The sequence below is a fragment of the Vanessa atalanta genome, chromosome 9 (genome assembly GCF_905147765.1).
Source record: "Vanessa atalanta chromosome 9, ilVanAtal1.2, whole genome shotgun sequence".
NCBI lineage: Eukaryota > Metazoa > Arthropoda > Insecta > Lepidoptera > Nymphalidae > Vanessa > Vanessa atalanta.
In genome coordinates this window covers 6232243-6255035 of record NC_061879.1, presented here as the reverse complement: position 1 = coordinate 6255035, position 22793 = coordinate 6232243, and the positions used below count along the sequence as shown (strand labels likewise).

Genomic DNA, 22793 nt, shown 5'->3' with positions numbered 1-22793 from the left:
ATGTGTTTACTGACACGTGCATATCTTCTCACGATGTTTTCTTTTACCGCCGAGCATATGATAAACATTAACTTTATTAAGAACATGAAAATTCAGTTGTATTGAACTGAGTTTGAACCTGCTATCATCGGTTAAGATACTTGTGTTCTAACCAATTGGCCATCTCGACTCTTTTTATTTAAATGATATCTTAGGAAATTAAATAAACGGATTAACCTTATGTTTATAAAATCGCTTTATGTAAAATATTCATAATATTGTAATTTTCTATCGGTAAATCTGTCAAAGCTCAAATAAGGTTGCATTACACATATTGAATCCTATAAATCAATATTTTTTTATATTTTTATTATTAATTAATGTATACTTCTAAAATTGATAATCACTTTTTTTTAAATAATGATTGAATAACAAACATCTAAGAAACATTGTACCTACATAATAATTATTAACTGATAAGGTAAGAATTATGATGTCACTACGCAGACTTCTCTACTAGTAGACCGGTGAAGCGAAGAGATAGTTTCGCCAGAAAAAAAGTTACAAATCACGCATATTTTTATTCCTTGATATTTCACTTACGACTTAAAATAGTATTTAAGGTAATAAGATATTCCAATTTATTCTTTTGTAGTTATCTTATCTGTAAGTATCTGTGCTCGGTATAAATTAAAAAATACAAGCTTAGAAAAAATATTTTTGCTTTATGGTGACCTACCTGGGTAGTTTAAATGAAATGTGGTTATTTTTAGCACGCCTTGGACACGGAATAAGTAGTGTTCAGACAGGTTATACGGCGTTAAATGACCTTACCAATTGTATTTAACATTTTTAATACAATGAATCGAATCGAATCTTATCATGAATGATTTGTTTATATTAAGGTAAAGTGTAATTTCAAATGTTTACTACCGTTAACGGTAGAGATTGTAGTTTGGATTTCTGTTGTATTTACAAGGATTATTTGTTGGTTGTCGATTATAATTCAGACTGAATGACATGACACGGTATAGCGCACAACCCAAAAACTACTACCATAAATAGACATGCAACGATTTGTTGACGTGACTATGTATTATATATACACACATCATATATGTTGGTACATTCTTACATGCTTTATATAATATTAGGCTAAATAATAAGGGTCATGTGTTATACAATTAACATACTGTGTGTTAAACATAAAGAGAGAGAGAGAGAATGAGAGAGAGAGATATATATATATTGAACATAATAGATGAATATGGTTCCTGCAAAGGTAGAGTATAAAAAAGATTTGTTATATTTTTTGTGTTTGACACAAAATACTCTCGCAAACCATTACCTTGCTTATTACTGTACTATTACCTCCAATACAAGCGGTCGAAGCCGTGGGCATAAGTTGTGAATAAATGACTGTGATTGAATATGTGTGATAAAATAGGCTAGTGATACTTATGCCAAAACATTTCTATCTCCAAGGCTATTTGGTACTTATATTAAACCCTAGATTTTGATACTGAAAGAGCAGCATTATTAATATTAGTATTATTAAGTAGTGTTATTACTATTGAGTTTTATAATATCATTCCCAAAGTCATGATTGATGAATATTAAATAGGCCCTTTGAATAATGTAAAATATTACCAATATAGCCAGAACCTTAGACCAGATGGTTTAGAAGGAGAAAGCCGTGCAGACGAGTAGTAGACGGTAGTTTGGGTGGTGGTAGAGCGAAGTACCTCTGTCTTGTAAATCTGGCAGTGTGCGCGCGGTGGTGAAAGGTGCTTTAACGAATTATTGAGTTGAGCGAAGTGCGGCCATCATGACCGCCTACACGCGAGTATTTATTTTTTGTGCCATATTTGTGAATGGTTAGTTAAAAGTATTTTGTGTTTTAATTTTAAGCTTATGTATGCAAAAATGCTTTTGTGATAATATTGCATAAAATTTAAAATTGCAGGCGTATTTTTATGCAAGTGATTTAATATATTTATTACTTTATAGTTTCAAAAAATTATCAATTTATACGTATATCAATAAACGTACATTAAAAATAATGTAAAAGAAGTTAAAAATATTTATATTAAACGTGTAAACGTACGTACGTTATTTCGTTACCTATTATACCAGTAAGATATGGTGACAAAATATGACAGCTACTATTACGAAATTATATTATTGGCTGTTCATATTATTAAAGAATTAGAAAGTGTCTTATAATGATTAGTTACTAAGTGTACTGACGAATAATTATGTGGTTGATACGTCCTTTCCTTCACTTGACATTGGGACGTGACCGGTTGTAATATATTAGAGGATGACGGTACTTCTTCATGTTCGAAAGTGGAAAATTATATAATAACCAGCCCGAGATTCGTCGAGTGGCAAGATCAATTGGTTCATTAAAATCTTAATTATATTTTATATTGAAAACGTTGGAAATCTTGAGAATTATAATAATTAATACTGTTTAATAGCAAAATTATAAAATTTATATTTTCAGTCGTACATATACATATATAAAAAAAAGAATATATACGCATATGTTCACCACTATTTGCCTTGATGTAAATGTTATAGTGGGCTTGTATCCTGACAGGTTTATTAAGTACCTGTGTAGTGTTGCTTGCATGCATCACATTTTTTTTATTTCGTTACGAGCTCTTGGCATCTATGCGTCGATTGCAGTGATACATTGTAACTTTTTAGGTACATAGCTTTTATAATTTAAAACGTTTATAACAAAAGTCGGAAAATAAATTACATACAAATAATTTTGGATACAATAATTGAAGGAAATTTGAACATGTTTTGGTAGATAGCTACTTTTAAGATATCAGAATTCCTAGTAAAAGATAATCATATTAACGCAAAAATAAACAAGAAAAATGCTTTCAGTCTGTAAAATATATATTGTGTCCTATCAGACATCGAAGTCGGTAAGTGACCTTCCCACAAAAAATAATTTTACATTCCATCGATAAACTATAGGCGCATACCAAACCGCGTTACGGAGAATGAATAAGAATCAACAAGGAAATTGTAATGATTACTATATAATACTAGGAAATAACTTTGAAGTAAAATAAGCAAATTAACGAACACGTACACTTTTAAATAAAAAAATATGTGTAAATGAAAACAGGTTTACTTGCTTTGAAAATATATTTATTAAATTCTTCAGGAATATATTATACCTAACTCGTGTCAGTAATGGATGAAAATTATATTGTTTTCTGTTTAATACATTAAGTACTTTTTTTTTATTCGTTTTTTCCATTATTATGTAGTTACTAAATGTTACGGATATGCAAAAATTATATAATGCTAAAAGGTATTATGTCCTAATATTAAACATATTACGTATTCGGATTGTAAAAGTTTTGACCCTGTTTAAAATATGTTGTTAAGAATATAATTATGTCGAAATATCGCAAAAGAATATATTTACAACGTCTAAAGTATATATTGTACACTTTAACTTTAACCTTTGGCGGTGTATATTTCTTTTTAATATAACGGGTTTTAATCGCGATCATTCTTTTTCTTGACGACAGACTGTTGGAACTAAATAAAAGGCTGTATGATTGCGGCTACAGTTCTAATATATTATATATATGTATATATAAAAAATATTAATGTCATCCATAATAGAAAGTTGTTACAGCACGCAATAAAGTTAGATATTATTGACATACGTATTCACACAATTTTGCTTGCGGCACTCCAAGGTTGTTCAATATAAATTTCAGAGAACTTGTAGCTTAAAAAAAAACAAACAGCAGTTCTCGATGGATATAAATATATTAGATTATTAAGATTCACTATAACTTAAGTTGATAAATACATTGAATAATCTTATTACTTATGGTCGTTCATATTAATTTAATTACAAATTAAAATTCAAGGCATAACCAATGATTTTACACGTATTAATTTAATAGATAAAAATATTAAACATTTATTTATTATATGTTTTCAGCCAAAAATTACGCTTTAGCATATTATCTTATCGATGGATATTTAATATATAATTAATTAATTACGAAAAATATTTACATAAGTACCTATAAATAAATATAGTAGGAGTTGATTTCGGTAAAGACGTCTAAAATTTATTAAAAACATAAACAATTTATCACTTAACATGGAAATTTTTTTGTAATCATTAGTTCTAATTTTTTCGATTACCGTCAGACATAAGAAGCAATCATGTTTTGCTGTATTGATTTATTATTTTAATATAGCTATATTATCAAACTGGTATGCAATTTAAATAAAAAAACTGGGTACGTATCATATTTTTTAAATATAACCTATACGATTATTCGCCGTAAGTACTTCCTTGCCGTAAATGTCAGTCTGGTAATTAAAATTTATATTCTATTCTTTAATGCTATTTTATATATCACTATTAAATAAAACCTACAATTATATTTCAAATGAGAAAGATAAAAGTAATAAATCTGTTTCATCGCTTTTATTAATATGTTTTGATTAACAAATTATCATAAGAAAAATCATATTAAAAAATTATAGCTAATCATTGTTATATGAGTTTCGAATGTTATTACAGATATTTTTTTCTCTTAAATAAAATTAAATAATAAAATACTCTGTTAATTTCAATAGCCAGTATATTTTTTTGTCATACACTTCGTCATACAATCGTCCCCGTTCTATGTTCGTTTATCTAAGTATTTCTGTAACACCGATAATATCTTGGTTATGTTTTACTATCAATAAACATCAAGTCAAAGTACTTGAACTATTAGAGGCTAAAATATAAAATTTTGACCGATCCCAATTAAAAGATACAGGCTGTTAAATCTGTTTTAATCAAATTAATCGACGATGCTCTGCTTCATGGCAAGTAATCATTGATAAATCAAACGCTAAATCCAGTTCTCCTTGGGGTCTTGGTGTTCTAACTCGTTTGCTCAGAGAGAATAAAATACGCGGCCGGCATTCGTAATTCTGTATAATTACTCACAACTCGTAAGTTTGGAAACCAGTCAACAATACGTAACTCGCTTACACAAAGATGTACCGATCGTGCACCTCAAATCACGTGATTATAAGCGTGCATTATGACGGATAGCGTAGTAAATATTTCATGTTGAAGAGAAATGGCTAGCTCAAATGTACTTCCGCTTCTGAAGTTAATAATCTGTAAAGATTGTAGTTTTTACCTTCTTATATAATATTTTTATTACTGTATGATTGATTTTAATCATACTTTCGTATTTTACACGCAAATTTTTGTAATATTATGTAATATTGCTATAATCTAACCGTTTTGTTGATTATAAGATTTTTTATAAATAAGTATGTTTCTTGTTGTAGAAAATACCACATAATTTCAGGGGAAATAGCAGTTTATCCATGTTGTGGATAGCCACAGCTGTTATTTCGTTATCTGTTACGTGTACCTCCTATTATTAGGAAGGTATTTCTTGTGAGAATTTCAGCTCATTAAGAAAAAAAAAACGGATTTTATTGCTCAACAGTAATTATTGCCCGAAAAATTTTTTTAAAGACGATACTGATAGATTTAGACTTAAATAGTTGATTAATAGTTATACAAGATTCAACAAATAATGTTTGTATGGATATGGCTATAATTATTCAAGATCATTATATCAGATATATATATCGATTAGTTTAAATAAAACAGTGATGCATTTTAAATTTTGGCGTATGATGTATTTTTTAAGATGACATAAAATTCAATAGAAAAGAATGAAATTCAGTTATCAATTAAATTACATATAAAAACAAAATTGCAATAAGGAGGTATAAAATTTAGTGTCATCGCCAAAACGGTATACCTGATTTTTCAAATTGGAAGGCTCTTATCTTAATATTAGAGCATTCGAATTTATAATTCTACATATAGAAGCCTTTTATTATTATATATTATTTATACAGGAATATAAAATTGTACATATTTTTAACACTTTCATTTTTTCGTTTATTATGTTAATAGAATACTAAAATTACCATAAAATAATATGTTATCCGCAAATTTGACCTTCACCTTCTTTATGTTAAAATCATAATACATTTGTCAAACTCGTTAAAAATAAAATGTTATAACATTAGTACGACATAATTTATTTTTAAGATTTAAAAACAATAGCGGTGATTTGAAAAAAATATGCAAAATTGTATTTTTTTGTTGTTCCTTTTATAGAGATTAATGGGAGAATTAATGTTTCATTTACAGTAAATAGCCAGAAAGAAAAAGAAGCGGTTGAATTCGTTTGTCCCGAAGGTACTACAGGCAACGGTAATTTCGCTGATCCCGCCACTTGTCGCCGGTTCTACCAAGTTAGTAGTTCGTTATATTCAATTGAAGTTCAATGAAAGCTTTTAATTAAAAAAAAACAATGATTAAATATTGAATTGAGTAAGATATTATATATTAATTTATAATGTATGTACGCTAAGTAATGGAAATTATTGTTTTCATCGTCATCGCTCAATATTTTAAGACAAATAGCTTTCCCCGTGGCTTCGCTCGTTTTTGAGGATCTAAGTTAAATAGGCAACAACGAGTGATGGGATACGTATGTAGTGTATGAGTTATTTATATTACAATTTCCATCTAAATCCGCTGACCCTTTTTTGGAGACCGAGTAAGAAACATCCAAACATACGAATTTTTACATTTATAATATTATTATTAGAATTCTATTCTGAATAAATAAAGAAAGGGTAGGAGAAGCTTAGTTCGCCCCCATTATCAAATTTTAATTTGACTCTTGGTTATAAAAAAATATCATTAAATTCAAACTAATGAAACTTATCAGGCTTCATTATGCAATACAGCGTTGAAAAACATGCTTTAGAGTTGATATTATCATTTGTCTACACGACACGCGAGCCGAAAGCCACATTCACCAACGTAAATACGTACATTATGCCCTCCTGACCGAATTTCATTTACGGCGGCCATTTTCAACAGAGACCACTATTCAATAGAGCCAGCTATACAGAGGTATTGTAATGCATAAATGTCTGAGTATAACCAGGTGCACTCTCTAGAACTTCAGTCATATAGTCCGATGGTGTCAATCCGACTCGCCCTGAGGCGAAGATATTAGGCGAAGGATTAAATGATTCATTTAACATTGCTATCTTCCTTAGTTCAGACTGCTACAAATCATAAGATTTTCTGTGTCTTTTTTTCTTTAATAACTTGAAACATTCAAGCAAGCAACTAAACCAAGAAAACTGTTACAATTCAAAAAGACATTAAATCAAACATCGGTTGCTGAAATACCGGTAAAAGTTTTTAAAATTAATTGGTATCAAAAGATTGGGTCCCACTGGGATTTCAATTATATCTTATTTTATAAATTTCCATATTCAAATCATTTACTATCGTGCTTAGAGACTTAGTTTGCATTTTATGTGCCTTAAAATTGTAAATGAAATAATTATATATACCTTTGAGGCATGTGTAACCGGTTTTGAAGCGCTAAGGAACTGGATTTCTATTGACAATTTAATTTGTAAACGGCGCGAACTGACCAATAGAAGTCTAATAAAACGATTATATATCTATGTGTCTTTGAAATGAGGAATAAAACGTGTAAAGAGCCGTTTTATTTCTTTTTGTGTCTCTAATAGTGATTGCATGCAACTAAATATTTGAAATTGTAACATTAAATTGAATTATGACATGGTTAGGGGCTGGTGTAAATTAGGGTTCATGTTTGAATCGATGTAAATTGGTTTGTTCTTGCAAAGATTCTACTTCATTACGTGATTGCGTTACGATGCTTTATTTTTTATAAGTTTCAAGTAAAATCCTTTGAAAGCTCAAAATTATCTCGAAATAGAAGAAAATCCACGAGTCAGTCTTCCAGGGCTGTGCATTATCACGAGATGAATAAAAATCTCTGCTTTGTAATTTGCTCAAAGTTCTAGTTGCGTCCATTAATTCATTATGACACTCTGGATATTAAAGAAAATGGTAGACATTTTATTCACTGATTTTTTGATTGCTTATCGATCGATGTTATTGAATATGTAACATGATATAATATTGTTATTAAAACATATAGTTTGGTAGACGTCATAATGGCCACTTTCCTATAGTAACCAATTTTTTGACAAATCTAACTCGTCCAAAAAAATAATAGAATACATATATAGATTTTATAAGAACAATGGTGGTACTTCGTCATCTCGTGTCCAATGATAAGTAAGTCCGATCGGTATGGAAAGTGTCCTGCCCAGTTTTCGAAAGCTGGCAGGACAGCTCCGATTATCTATTTGTCGTTTCTCGCAGAGACGTTTGCACAACGTTGCTAGAGCTCTGCGATGTTCTCAGCCTTTTAACGTAAGCAGCTTGAAAGTAAGCCCCCGTAGAGGTGCACTTTCGCCATGATGAATAAAGACGTGGGAGGGGTTAGTTTTATTTGCACATGTTCGTAATCGTTCGTCACTCTTTCCCAATACTGAGGGTGTTTGGCTATTTGAACGAGATTGTCTAATATAAGAATCGAATTGCTGACCGGAGTTGACGTCGTCATTAAATTGACGTAAATATTTGTAAATGTAAATTAATGTTGTAAATCGACATTCTGCGACATTTTATAATAATCAACTACGTTACTGACTTACAAACGAAAAACTACCATAAACTAAAAGAATAATTATAAAATTATAAGTCATATACCTATAATACAATCTGTATAAGGTATACAGATGTTGTTTTTGTACTGTTCATAAATTCACCGAGTTCTTTGTAAATTACCCACTGCTGGGCTGGCTCCTCTCCCTTTGAGGAGAATGTTTGGAGCATATTCCACATACACATGTGGCGGAATTTCGTTGATATTAGACATGCAACCTGCATCTTTGAGACGTTTTCTTCCACTGTCGAGCATGAGATGAATTATAAACACAAATAGCATAAAACCAATCAGCACATGAAAATTCAGTGGTGCTTGACTGGGTTTGAACCTGCAATCATGGGTTAAGATGCACGTATTCTAATCACTGGGCCATCTCGGTTCTCAGCAAATGTCTAATAAACAGAAACTTAAATATCGATTTCCAAATTTATAAAACTGTAAATGACGATTTTCAAAGTCAAAGATTTTCAAAGACAACATTTGAGTTGAGTTGAATTATGAGAAATTATTTCTTTATTCATCCTCACCTTCATTCCATAATTAGTTCTTTTGCAAAATTTCATCCTGCTAGAACAGTGCTTAAGACATTTTAACATTTTACGTGGATATCACCCTTTTTATTAATTACAAAATACTGTTAATTTATAACAGAGCGCTACCTATTAGTATATAGTATTGTGTCAAACGTGATCAATTAGCGAAATTAATATCAATTATGGTTATTAATATTATCAATTTTGCTCTCCAGAACTCTAAAAAAAGGAAATCTATACTAATGTCATAAATATGAATGTAATTCTGTGTGACGTGTCTGTCTGTTTGTCTGTATTTTACGACCAAACTACTGAACCGAAATTGATGAATTTGCTATCCAGCCAGCTGGAACTTTAAGAAGGAAAAAAGGCTACATTTAATGCCTAGCAGTTGACGATAATGTCTGAATCGCGTTCGAAGCCACGAGTGACAAATATTATTTTATAAAACGGCGTATTTCTGAAACTTTACTACCTACTACCTAAAAGTATTCCGAATATAATCAATCCTTTATGTTTTTAATCAAATATAATATGATTAAAATTAATACTTCGAGAGGTATGAGATCAATCGAAAATTTTTGTTGTGCATAAGTAATACTGTTAATTTTTAATTGTATCTACAAAAATCTTTCAATCTAATAAAATTTGTTTTATTCCAGTGTGTAGATGGATATCCTTACTTGAACAGATGTCCATCTGGCTTATACTTTGACGACATCAGTAAATACTGTACGTTTAAAGTGGAAGCAAGATGTGGTCCAATACCAACAAGTACGTATACCTTTTGCTGCTAATCACATAAATTACTAAAAACACCCAAACACTATCTTTACAAATAACGACGACAAATAACAGAATTATTAGGTTTGTTTCCTTCTAAACAAATAATTTACGTATTGCTCCTTCCACGTTCAGTATAATTTAACTAATCAATTAAACACACCCCAACAAAGTCATTATTGCCACACGAACTTAAAATTCAATTAGTAGTCGTGCAACATACGTATTACTGTACACTTTGGTAGCTTTATCCCGTTACAAACACAAATGTAGTAGAGCATACCCACCGTGTCACGAAACAAGAGGCGAGACAAGCGGGATGGCACGGATGCCAAACATACAACTGCAAATGCCTGCTCGCACAGTATGTCTGTTTACCGATGGGAAATGCACTCCACCTGTGTACACAGCCTTCGCTGTGATCTTGAATCGATTGTTTGAATAGCTTCGTGATCACTGGCTTAATAAATATTGAAATAGAAATCACTTCTTGTGATAGAGTTAGTGTGTCGAAATTATTTTCGAGGATCCAATGCTTTGTCCACTTTCAACGAAAGCAGAGACATATACCGATTAGGTTAGTCACACGCATTTAAATATAGGATCTGCTTCGTTCAATTACAATACAATCATTTTTGTTTCTCCTATTTGGTAAACTCCTCAGTGAATTCAATTAAGACACAGTATCGTAAGTTTAATATTTTTGTTTAAACCTCAGTCACGCTATCTTGTGCCACCCCCTTCTACTATGTTTTTTTTTCACGAAAATAAGGTGAACTAGCTAACGTTTCATAATATGTACTTTACGTTATATACCAGTTGTGAATAGAAGCACATTACACATGCGCAAGTTATAATCGTATGTTAAATTGGGGTGCATAATCCACCGGACGATTTTAATGTTTTGCAGGGTATTCTTATTAAATAAATCTTTGATAAGCCCATAAGTAATTATAAAAGTAGAATAAAAAATATGTTAACTTGAAACTGATTTAGGGAAAACATAAATTACTATTTAAATTTAAGTTTCATTTATCTCATTTGAATGAAACTATAAAAATAATCATACTTATTGTTAACAACATTTTCTTAATTTTGTATAGCACCAGCTCCCATAACAGAGACTCCAACAGACTTAGCGCTGAAGTGCGATCCAGCGGAATGTCAGCTTCCATATTGTTTTTGTTCGAAGGACGGCACTCTCATACCGGGCGGTCTGGATCCAGAGGACGTAAGTCTGAGAACAAATAACATTGTAGTCGCGCGGAGCACGTTAATTGAATTGCAGCAATTCTAAAGCACTTGGATTTGTATAAACTTAAGCGAATTTTCGGATTATATAAGTACATACTATACAACTCTTGTTTTTTTTAAATAATAATATGTAAAATCTGTCATTAAATGTGGTTTAACATTGTACTGAGAAACCACAACCTACTTTTAAATATCACGTCAAGTTTGTATGACCTTATGTTTAAAATGTTGAAAATGATATTTAAAAAATCCTACCTATTTGTATATTGTTATTTATTTAAAAGTAACTACTTTTAAGGCGAATGATATATTTAATAATTTTGAGAGAACGCGCTCCGTATGTTGCAGTTAATATATTGTGTGACCAGAATCTGGTCAATTAGTGTGATGCGTTATTATAACTTTAATAAACATTAATTAAGTTTTACGTTTCAATGTTTAATTTCAGACGCCGCAAATGATAATGCTCACATTTGATGGCGCCGTTAATTTGAACAACTACGACTTATACAAGAAAGTTTTTAATGGGAAATTACGTAATCCAAACGACTGCCCAATTCGGGGCACTTTCTTCTTATCTCACGAGTACAGGTTAGTATTGGGGAACAGTCCGTATCTCAAACACTTTCTAGCGTATTTTGCTAAAATATTAATAATGAAGATTAACCGTGAACGACGCGGTTAACCGCCTTTATATAGACAATGTTCGTAATAATGAAAGTAATATCCGTCTTACGGTTATCACATTATATTTCAATTGAAACTGAATTTGCAATAAGCCGCCGGTATATAATGTTCGTTGTAATTTCATTATGTTTTATTTCGTTTACAAAGAATTGTAGTTCTTACTGTATGGTATTAAAGATTAAATTGACGCAAACGAACTTAATTTACGATTCATTTAAAATATAATTAAATGAAAGGTTAATATGAAATATACGTAGACATTAGGAAGTTCTGCCAAAATATAACTGATGTCATGCTAATTAAGTATTTTATATTTACAAAAAATAATTAGAGATTTTACATAATCAGCCATGCTAAAAATATATTATACTTTTATGTATGTACATACCAGGTCAGTCACTCGCAAGCTATCATTGTAGTTATTTCATAATATAATACTTATATATACATTATGTAATTCCATCTTTAATAAATTAAGTTGCATATCATATTGCTAAAAAAATTACTTGGTGGTAGGTCTTGGCGCAATCTCGTCTGGGTGGGTTATCGCATTGCAAATTCTACCGCCAATGTTTTGGTATTGAATAAGTCAGTGTAAATATAATTGACATAATATCTTGGTTCCCAAGGTTGGCGGCGTATTGGCGAACGAATATCTATAGACCATGGCGACCATTTATCGTCAGGTAGCACAATTGCTTGTGTCATTAAATAAAAAAACTTCGTTGTTCACTATAAGACTAAGACCTAACTTCAAAAAGTTTTGTAGTACATATAACGTGTGCATTTTCGGTTTTTTTTTTATAGTCATAGTGTAAAATAAAGAAGAAATTTATTTTCCTTCGAAAAGAGGTTGTTTTGGATTATTAAACTGTCATCAGATTATTTAATTTTTATAACTTTTACCAAACGTGTTATTTTCTTCTTAATGATGTTTTGAAAACGTATGAATATGAACTCTTTGTGAACGATACGTACAAAAATAGAACGAGAAATGACTGTAAATTGAATTACTTACAGCTGAAAGCGATTAATGCCCGAAGTTAATTTTCATGAAACGATTCGTTTTGATTACGGAATACGGAAAGTAGAATTGTCTAATTCATAATCTTTGTCTGCTAATTACGGATCAGAAGATTACGAATAACGGATAGTAGGTAAAATGTGTGAAAATTACTAAATGTGTGAAATTTACTAATGTGTGAAAATTACTAAAAACTAGTATTAATAATAATAATAATAAATAATCTAAAGTATAATCAGATAATAATTCCACGATGAGAAAGTACGAATCATTTTTTAAATATACTAGTTAGCCAGACTTAAGTTTTTTTAATTAAAAAGTCTTAACTATTACGACACGAGGGCTGTTTATTATGAATTTCAATTAGATCATCCCATGAATCTCTAATTGGCGTGTTGTAAATCTATCTGTATATTATTTAGATCGAATTCTGTTTATTTAATTACCTGACTTCATGACATGTTTAAATACATATTCGGGCTATATCTACATTATATATTTTTGAATGTAGTAATTATTTAAAAATAATTCTTTATGATTCGTCATTTTATTATAGTCGAAATTTGAATTGAAATAATTATTTAAAGTAATCAAAATGTTAAATGGATTTAATTTTAAAGTAATCATAATGTTAAATCTACGAATCAATCGATATTTTATGTTATTATCGGGATTTTAAGGTAATAAAAAAAAGATAACAAAATTATCCTTTTTTATGGCATTGGTTGGCGGACGAGCATAGGGGCCACCTGATGGTAAGTGATCATCATTGCCCATAGACAAAGGCGCTGTAAGAAATATTAACCATTCCATCACCTATGCGCCACCAAACTTGGGAACTAAGATGTTATGTCCCTTGTGCCTATGATTACACTGGCTCACGTAAATATACAAAATAAACATTATTATAAGATCTACGTAAATGTATATAAGTACGTGAATCTTTGTATTTGATCTAGGTAAGTAATTGTCTCTGAAATGTAATAATATTGGTTGTGCAATATTATTGACATTCACGTTAGCGCGCTCTCTTCTTTTTATAGCTCGTGCCTCCCGATCCCGGGCGGGACAAATGTAATTCGGTTTTTCTCTTAAGAATTTCTCCGTACCAACCCAGGGTATGGAGGTCGGCGTTGCAATACACAGACAACTGGATTAAAACCAAATATACCCGTATGGAATCAGGGCGGATATCTCGTGTCATAAAAGAAATGAAAAAGTTTTGCTTAAATTAAAAGAAGAAGATATTTCGTCGTTGCATTCTAGAGCTTGCGTTCTTTTTACTTTGTCGCTGTTAATAGCATTTACTGTGAACAAAGACGCCTGAGTTCAAGTACACTATCGTTTCTTTAGTACAATATCCAATGTAATTTACAGTTTTTGATTTTGTTTTGCTAGTAACTTTACTAAGTATACCTAACCTATATTTATTGAAAGTCATTTTTTATTTGATCGTTACACAATAATATATAAAAATGTCTGTAATTATTGTATACGTAAAATTATGTGGGTTTAGTTGCATTTTAAATTTTAACATTAAACACGTATTTTTAATAAAAGATCATAGACAAACGGGTTATATGATATTGATTATAAGCACACATCTCTGCCTACCTATAAGCTAGCCCATACGATTCGAAGTGCAACTAACGATTCTACATTTTACGCCCTTGTTTAGATCGAGAAGTGCAGGAACATTAATTCATTGAAGAAAAACAATTTAATTAATAAAACAAATTATCTTTATCAATGTTTTTTGTAATACATTTGAATAGTTTATTCCATTCGAAGAATGAATAAAGATAAACAAACCATAGATTAACGTATTTCATGCGATTCGCTAAAAGCTCAACTATAGTGCACACTATTAACAGTTCATGATTCGTCAATACGTCTTTATTTATAATACCGTAATAGTTTTACAATTTATATTCACAATATTTTTTACTTTCAATGTTTCGATAACAGCTTCGTCGATATGAAAACGCCATTTTTTCGAATATCCATAATGAATATCATTGAATATTCAAGCTCTCAAATAATGATATCGCATCAATTTTATATCCAATGTTGTTTATTTGACATTTGTCTTATTATGGTTGGAATAGAATATAGGTATGCATATGAAATTTATATGAAACGATCCTTTTTATGAGTAAAATATAATGTTGATTTTATTTACAGTAATTACGCTATGGTGCAGGCGCTCGCACACGATGGTCACGAAGTAAGTATTTTTACTGTTTACATTATAATTAGATTTAGTCACACTTTTTTTTTTTAATTTTCGTCTTAGATATTACATATACTTAGTTTAATTTTGACTCAGTAAATTTTAATACGAATTGGTTGAATTGGGAGGTTTTTAATTCAGATAATATAATATTAGATTAGGTTAAGATTATATTTCAATTGTGATAAGAATACTGAAGAAACTGGTGTCTTGGTGGTATATCTTTATGCAATTTTATGAGTGGCCACCGAACAATCGTCACTCAGTTTACCGCTAAGAGGCAATACTTTTTAATAGCGTATGTGGCGAAGTGTGTGTGTGACCAGAGACATTAGAAGCATAACACTTAGAACGCAGTGTAGGTAGCGTATTGATAGTGTCTTTGGATATTGGCAACGATACCACTACTCGTTTTTAATAATAAAAGCGTTTGATGTGCATTCACATAAGCTATGAAGTACAAGTAATGATTAAAATGTAATTAAAATATCTTGTAACAACTAGATAGCAACAGGCACGATATCCCAACAACAAGGTCTCCAAGACAAAGGCTACGAAGAGTGGGCCGGCGAGATGATCGGTATGCGCGAGATCCTACGAAAGTTCGCGAACGTTTCACGCTCTGAAATCGTCGGGGCTCGCGCACCATTCCTCAAGCCTGGACGTAACACTCAATTCAAGGTATGTATCACATCTCATATTATATCTGTTATACATAAACATATTATTTTAAGTCGAATGTCTCGCTTAAATTTTCATAATACGTTAACTTAGACATAAGATGTACTTTTATAATATATAGTATCAGTTACAAAAATCTTAGCTATTATAATATTGTAAATAGTCCAAGGTATCTCTTACATATTATGCTGGTATATAGGTATTAGAAGATTTTGGCTACATCTACGACAGCTCGGTGGGCGTGCCGCCGCTGCCGATTCCCGTGTGGCCCTACACGCTCGACTACAAAATCGCGCACGAGTGCAAATCTGGCACCTGCCCTACCAAGTCGTTCCCAGGTATTTAAACCCTTTGAAATTTTGCCCATTAAAGTTTTAATAATATATTCTTATAACCCGTAGGGGTATCTTAAAAAATAATGATAACTGTAAGTATCGTAGTGATTGATAATATTCAACGTCACCAGGAAAATTCAAAAAGGCAGTCCGTAGTTTTGAATGAAAACAAGGCTTAATTGTAAAACTATAGAAAAAAAAATCTGTTCTCAGTAATTTGCTCATGGTTGCTGCGTGCCTTTGTTTCGTATTAGTGTATGAATCAAGCATTTGTTTCACGACCATCCTCAGACACACTAATTCAATTCACTTTTATAATTATACAAAATACTTATGCTGGAATTAGGGACAGGGATAAATAATTAGTGCAAAATGACAAAAATGAATAATTTTATCCAATAATGTTTTTTTATATATATGATTAAATAAATAGACTTTCATTATGTAGTTATCACGTCAAATTCACCATTGATAAGTCGGAGCAAGAGCGAAATAAAATGATCACGACTATTCTTAGTTTATATCTCATATACTTATCTAGTATTGTGTATCATTACCAAATTAGGATGTATGAATGTGCACACGGTACAATTTCGAAACCACAATAGGATAATATTCAATATAAAATAATATGGTTAATATTCTTTGGAATAATCAGCATATCGCGGCGTCTTCTTCCTGGAAAGTAAGCAATACATGCCTTTGTGGAATCGTGATTTTAACAAAATATGAGTCTTTAATATTATAATTATATTAAATTTTGTGTATTTACTTTTTTTATTAAACTGCATATGGTTCTTAAAATTACTTTATCGTTACATTAAGTCTTATAATAATATATTAATAATTGTATAATATGTTATTAAAATACTTAATAGACGTTACATAAAAAATACAACTGCATATATCAATTCATATTATAACAATTTTATATTCAGAATAGAATACGGTATTAATACCAGTATTAGACAAGTGAATATGAAAGTGTTTTGAGATAGCCGCTTATCGTTCCCTACACGTTTAGTACAAGATACTGCATGAGTGTAAGTTACTGCACACACATTCTCGTCGTGAGCATCGGTAGTGTGCGAGGCCAAGTTCGAGAGAATCGATTGCAAAAGCGCTCAAACTATAGGATGGTATAGAAATAAACAAAATTATGTATTTCGTCAACAAACAAAGTAGGTAGTTGAAATTTTTAAAAATCATATAAATAATATATTTTTAAAAAAATGATAAAATATTTACATTTCAAAAAAATCATATAAAAAAAAAAGAGTAGTAGTAGTTTGTAGAATTTATTTTTTAAGCAAATGTATTATATTATACAGTCGCAAAACATACGTTTTTTGTGTTACAGTGAGTGGTATTAGATCAGACTTGGGAGCTCTCGCATGTGGTCCAAGTAAGCGTGATTGAAGGCGCATAAATATATACTTTTATTTAAATAATGTTAGAAAGTTTTGTTAATTTTGGATTTACACGTAGGCACATAAATAATTGAATAATATTGTATCGCGTTATAATGCATTTATTCGTAATTTTCTTTTAACAGGTCTGTGGGAAGTTCCTTTCAACGCTCATTATGTAGAGACTTATGAAGGTGGACATTGTCCTTACTTGGATCAGTGCGTTCTGCACAATCACGATGCCAATGAGGTAAGTCCATGAAGTCTTATTATGTTCGTATTTAAAAAAAAAAATCAAGTAAATTCAACTTTTGATTAAAGTATGTAAAGTTGAATATAAAATTGTAAATTTTTAATACATAAAACTAGTTGCAAAGACAATCTAGAGTTAATATTATGATGTAAATTTCATGTGACAATATGATTTGTAAGTTTTCTACAATCACGGTTTGTTATAAGGTGGCGACAAACTTCATTAATTAAACACGAGCGTGTAACGAGAATGTTTTGAAAGTTGTTTCGAACGTTTTATCTCAAGTTTTTTGTGCTCTTAAACGGTTTAATTTCCGTTCCGATAGAGAACAAATTAAACGCGCAAGGAAATAAAACCCAGGCGTGTTTTGACCGCACTATGTGTAATTGATTTTTCCTCACGGCTACAGAATAATTGTAAATGTTTGCATGTTGGGTATGTTTGCGATTTATTCAATTGCGAGTCACGCCTGCGACATTGTTCGAATAGAATTTACACGGAGCAATAATTTTTGACTATCTACTAAATAGTATTTCCGTAGTTTTAAAATTCAAGCTTAAAATATATTGAAATTTATTTTTGCCGATTGGCAATTGTGATAACAACTAATACTTCACAGTGTCAAACAGCGCAATATCAAAACTACTATTAAATAAACTGAATCAAACTAACGACATATTTATTGCAAACCTCCCACTGTTGGGCAATGGCCTCATCAGGAGAAGTTTAGGAGCTTATTTCGCCAAGCAGCTCTAATTCTGTGATGCTTACTCGGGCTTGAATCGGCAATCTTCGGTTAAAATTAATTTATTCTCATCTTAGGGAAATCTCGGTGCTTAACATTGATTGAATCAATTTATAATTTTACTAATTACATACACAATAATAACAGTAGTACTAAAGTTAGTTTACATTTATGCAGGTGCGTTTATTGATATTTATTTGTTAATTAGTCATATTTATTATATTTAAAATTCAGGTTTTCGAGTGGCTTCAAGAGGATTTCACCAGGTACTACGACCAAAACCGAGCGCCATATATGATGCCTTTCCACACCAACTGGTTCCAAATCAAGGAGCTCGAGCGAGGCTTACATAAATTCCTGCAGTGGGCGTCTAACTTGTAAGTTTATGTGCCCTACACATGTATTCGGCTAGTTATATTATTCTTGGCAAAATTATTAGGAGTTCTGATAGTTATATTGTGTTTTTGTATTTCTAGTATACTAAAATACATATTATTCAATATAGTAGCTCAATATATGTTTGTAGCTGTTTTTTATAAATATTGCTGAAGCGAATTAGGTACGATAGTTTTTTTTTTAATTAATTTCATTTATGTAGGATAAGGTTACATCTTAATTGGTGTTTTATTCTTTTTGGAAGAATTTTAATATCTTTAAAACTATTCAAAGAATCGTTATTGTACATCAGTTACCGATTATTTCGGACATAAGAATAACCGTAAAAGTTGATACTTTAAAAGACTTCGAAACTTACGAAGTGTTTTTATACGGACTATTTCGAAATTTTGCTTTGCGGAAGCCTGTCTAGTTAGGTACGACCCACTCATCAGATTTTCCTCCACAAAACAACAGTACTACCTAAGTTTAGTTGTGTTCCGATTTAAAGGCTGAGTGAGCTAGTGTAACTACAGGTACAAGGGACATTACATCTTAGTTCCCAAGGTTGGTGGCGCATTGGCGATGTAAAGAATGGTTAATATTTCTCACAGTACATTTGTCTATGAGCGGTGGTGACCACTTACCATCAGATGGCCCATATACTCGCCCGCCAAACTAAAAAATAATAAATTTTTGGCTCGTGGAATCGTACTCACAGAATCAATTGACTTATTTTCCAAACTCTAATAATATAAAAGCATAAATAGAACATTGCCATTTGACTTTTTATATTTATCATTAGCATAAATAAAAAGAACTATTGATTTCAAAACCATTTCAAGAAGCGGTAATAAGACTTCTATTCATTGCAAATTAATTAATTATTTGCAGTGAATAGGAGTCTGTGCAATTCAATGGAGCGCACATTTTCCTCTCATTGCAATTGTACTAGTGATGTATTTATTTGGTCTTTTATCGAATTGCTATCAAAAGATTTTTTATTTTTTTTTCCTGTATTTCTTTAAAACGATCGCATTTAGAATCGTAATAACTCAATATTTGCTATTCAATAAGGACCTTTTATATAACATTCTGTTTATTTGAAATCGAGTTCATTTTATTACAAAACATTGGTTCTAGTATAGAAACTATAGGATAGTAACTTATCTCGTAAAAAAAGAATATTGTGTTTCAGAAAATATAAACATTGTCAATATTGTAGAAGGGAGAATCATTTTGATAAATATTAATTTTTATGTCTTTATCAATTTTATTTCTATATAATCCTGGAATTTGGCGTTTGAAAAACAATAATTATCTTAAGTACGTCCTATATAATATGTGTTATGTAATATTGCTGCACCGTTCGATCGATACATAAACGTGTCATTTTAATATCAATTAAGTTTTACAAGAAATTATGTTCGTGGTATGTTCACATACTTCATCAAAGTTTTAAAAAACAAATTATATTATTTGAAATTTATTAAAATAATTGTTAAGTATGCTTGTAGCTTAAAATAGTATTTAAATATTAGGTGCAATAAAAAATAAATTCATTTCCAGGGATGACGTTTGGTTTGTGACTGTAACACAAGCCCTGACTTGGATAACTGACCCGCGGTCGCTAAAGGCCCTCAACAACTACGAGGCGTGGCGATGTGACAAGAAGGATCTACCACCAGCACCTTGTAACCTCTCCAATAAGTGCGCGCTATCCTTCAAACATCCAGACACAAACTTTACTGATACCCGTTATATGGAGACTTGCACTGAATGCCCGAATCAGTAAGTATTATTTATTATTAATTAGTAAAAGTTTGCAGAGCCGAGATGGCCCAGTTATTAGAACGCGTGCATCTTAACCGATGATTTCGGGTTTAAACCCAGGCAAGCATAACTGAATTTTCATGTGCTTAATTTGTGTTTATAATTAATCTTGCGCTCGGCGGTGTAAGAAAACATCATGAGGAAACCTGCATGTATCTAATTTCAAAGAAATTCTGCCACATGTGTATTCCACCAACTCGCATTGGAGCATCGTGGTGGAATATGCTCCAAAACCTTCTCCTCAAAGTGAGAGGAGGCCTTAGCCCAGCAGTTTGAAATTTACAGGCTGCTTATGTAATGAAAAAAATTTTTTTTTGATATTTTTCAGGTATCCTTGGTTAGGTGACTCTGGTGGAACAGGCATACCCGGAAAAGACAACTATATTCCTGACAATTTAAAGAGAAAATAATAGTTAGTAATACCGATAAAATTTTAATTCGTATTGATGACAGGCAGATAATAAAACACATGATTATTTTTTTTATGAATTTTAGTATACAAACGACTTAAAGATAGTCTTGGAGAAATTAAAATTTAATTTTATACTCTAAAACGCCTTCGTTAAAAATATAACAATAATATATTTGGCGGGTTCATTGAAGGATTATCATAAAGCTGATCATTTAACACAGCTGTCAATTATATTCTAGGTACCGATTCAAATGAATTTAGAACGTTGTCTAAAATAATAACGTTATTTTATTAACTAACAATTAATTTGATAATGACTTAACGTTATTATACAAAGAAAAATAAAACATATTTTAGGTGATCTAGTGAAATATGTTAATAAGTAATTTACCAGTGAATCAGATTTCGGAGAACGGTTTTAATAATAATTATTACAATCGATCTGCTTGTCGTCAAACAAATATTCTATTCATAAAATTAATGTATATACATAACGTAATAATTTATAATTTAAGGTTTCAATGTCCAAAACGTCAAAGATTTTTTTTAAAATTTTTATATAAGAAATTTAAAATCTTACGAAAATTAGTTTCATAATATTGTTCTGAATATGTTGTTACATTGTACATATATACGTATATTTTGTTGTGTAGCAATGACTAGACTGAATTGTTTGGTTTTATAAAAGCATTTTAAATATGCTCGAATCTTGTATATGTTATTTATTAATAAAATAATATTGCAAGAATTTATTATCATATTCGTTGTGTACAAATAACACAATGCAGATTATACGAGATAGCCATTTATTATATTGTAATAATTGTATCGTAAGGATTAAGATATTTTGATAAATTTATTAAATTACAATACAGATAATGTGTCTTTAATTTATTTTAATCCCGTTGTTGGCCTGCTCTAAGAAATAGGTTTTTCCATCGCGCTCCGAGTCGCAGATTCTCATGAGGCATGTAAAAGTTCTCACGTCTTCCAGCCGGCTACAAGATGCATTAAACACGAATGAAACACAACAAAATCTAAATATACTCTATTAAAATAGGCTTTTAGGAGCGATTTTGAACCTTTCTTTTTCAAGATGTATTAATTATACTTAAATTATAATTATATCAAATTTAAATTATATACCCACTTACGCACACTCAAACCTATACAAATATACACGGATGGTTACACACACTTACATATAAAATAGCGTGTAAAAAAAGCGTGGAGTTAATACTTGTTTGACTTCCAGGCAGGAGATATAAACATACATATATAATTGTATTTAACTAACATGACTGTATTTTTATATGTTGAAAAAGAGTAACTACTGAGTTTCTTTTCGGACAGACAAGGCGGAGGGACTTTGTGTTAAAATATGCAATGATATAAGTAACGGCAGAATTTATTAGACAATCGAATATCTTCCGCAAGGATAGATGTATAGAATGATTATTTCCCGGAGTCAAATTCATGTTTACTCAATGGTGTTTGCTCAGAGGACGTGATCTTCTGTTAATATCCAAACGGATCTTTTGTTTATCCATCGAGGTAGAACAGGTCTTCATATTACATTCCTTTTCGCTATTAATCCAAT

General features: G+C 30.7%; 1 protein-coding gene across 1 annotated transcript; it reads left to right on the top strand.

Annotated features, from left to right (window-relative positions):
* The first annotated feature begins 1719 nt into the window (after positions 1-1719).
* LOC125066252 (chitin deacetylase 1) lies at positions 1720-21364 on the top strand. The gene is made up of 12 exons (XM_047674255.1): positions 1720-1856; positions 6215-6318; positions 9832-9943; positions 11056-11183; positions 11655-11797; positions 15102-15144; positions 15655-15831; positions 16031-16169; positions 17722-17825; positions 18808-18950; positions 20518-20739; positions 21110-21364. Exons 1-12 carry the CDS (start codon positions 1808-1810, stop codon positions 21189-21191), a joined length of 1446 nt encoding a protein of 481 aa, XP_047530211.1. The 5' UTR covers positions 1720-1807; the 3' UTR covers positions 21192-21364.
* Positions 21365-22793: the final 1429 nt, after the last annotated feature.

What these genes read in the sequence shown, in the direction of transcription:
- LOC125066252 (XM_047674255.1), top strand. Translation starts at nt 1,808, where the DNA reads ATGACCGCCTACACGCGAGTATTTATTTTTTGTGCCATATTTGTGAAT. An exon ending in TCGCACACGATGGTCACGAA is followed by an intron (nt 15,145 to 15,654) that starts GTAAGTATTTTT and finishes TGTAACAACTAG; the next exon opens with ATAGCAACAGGCACGATATC. An exon ending in ACAATCACGATGCCAATGAG is followed by an intron (nt 17,826 to 18,807) that starts GTAAGTCCATGA and finishes TTTAAAATTCAG; the next exon opens with GTTTTCGAGTGGCTTCAAGA.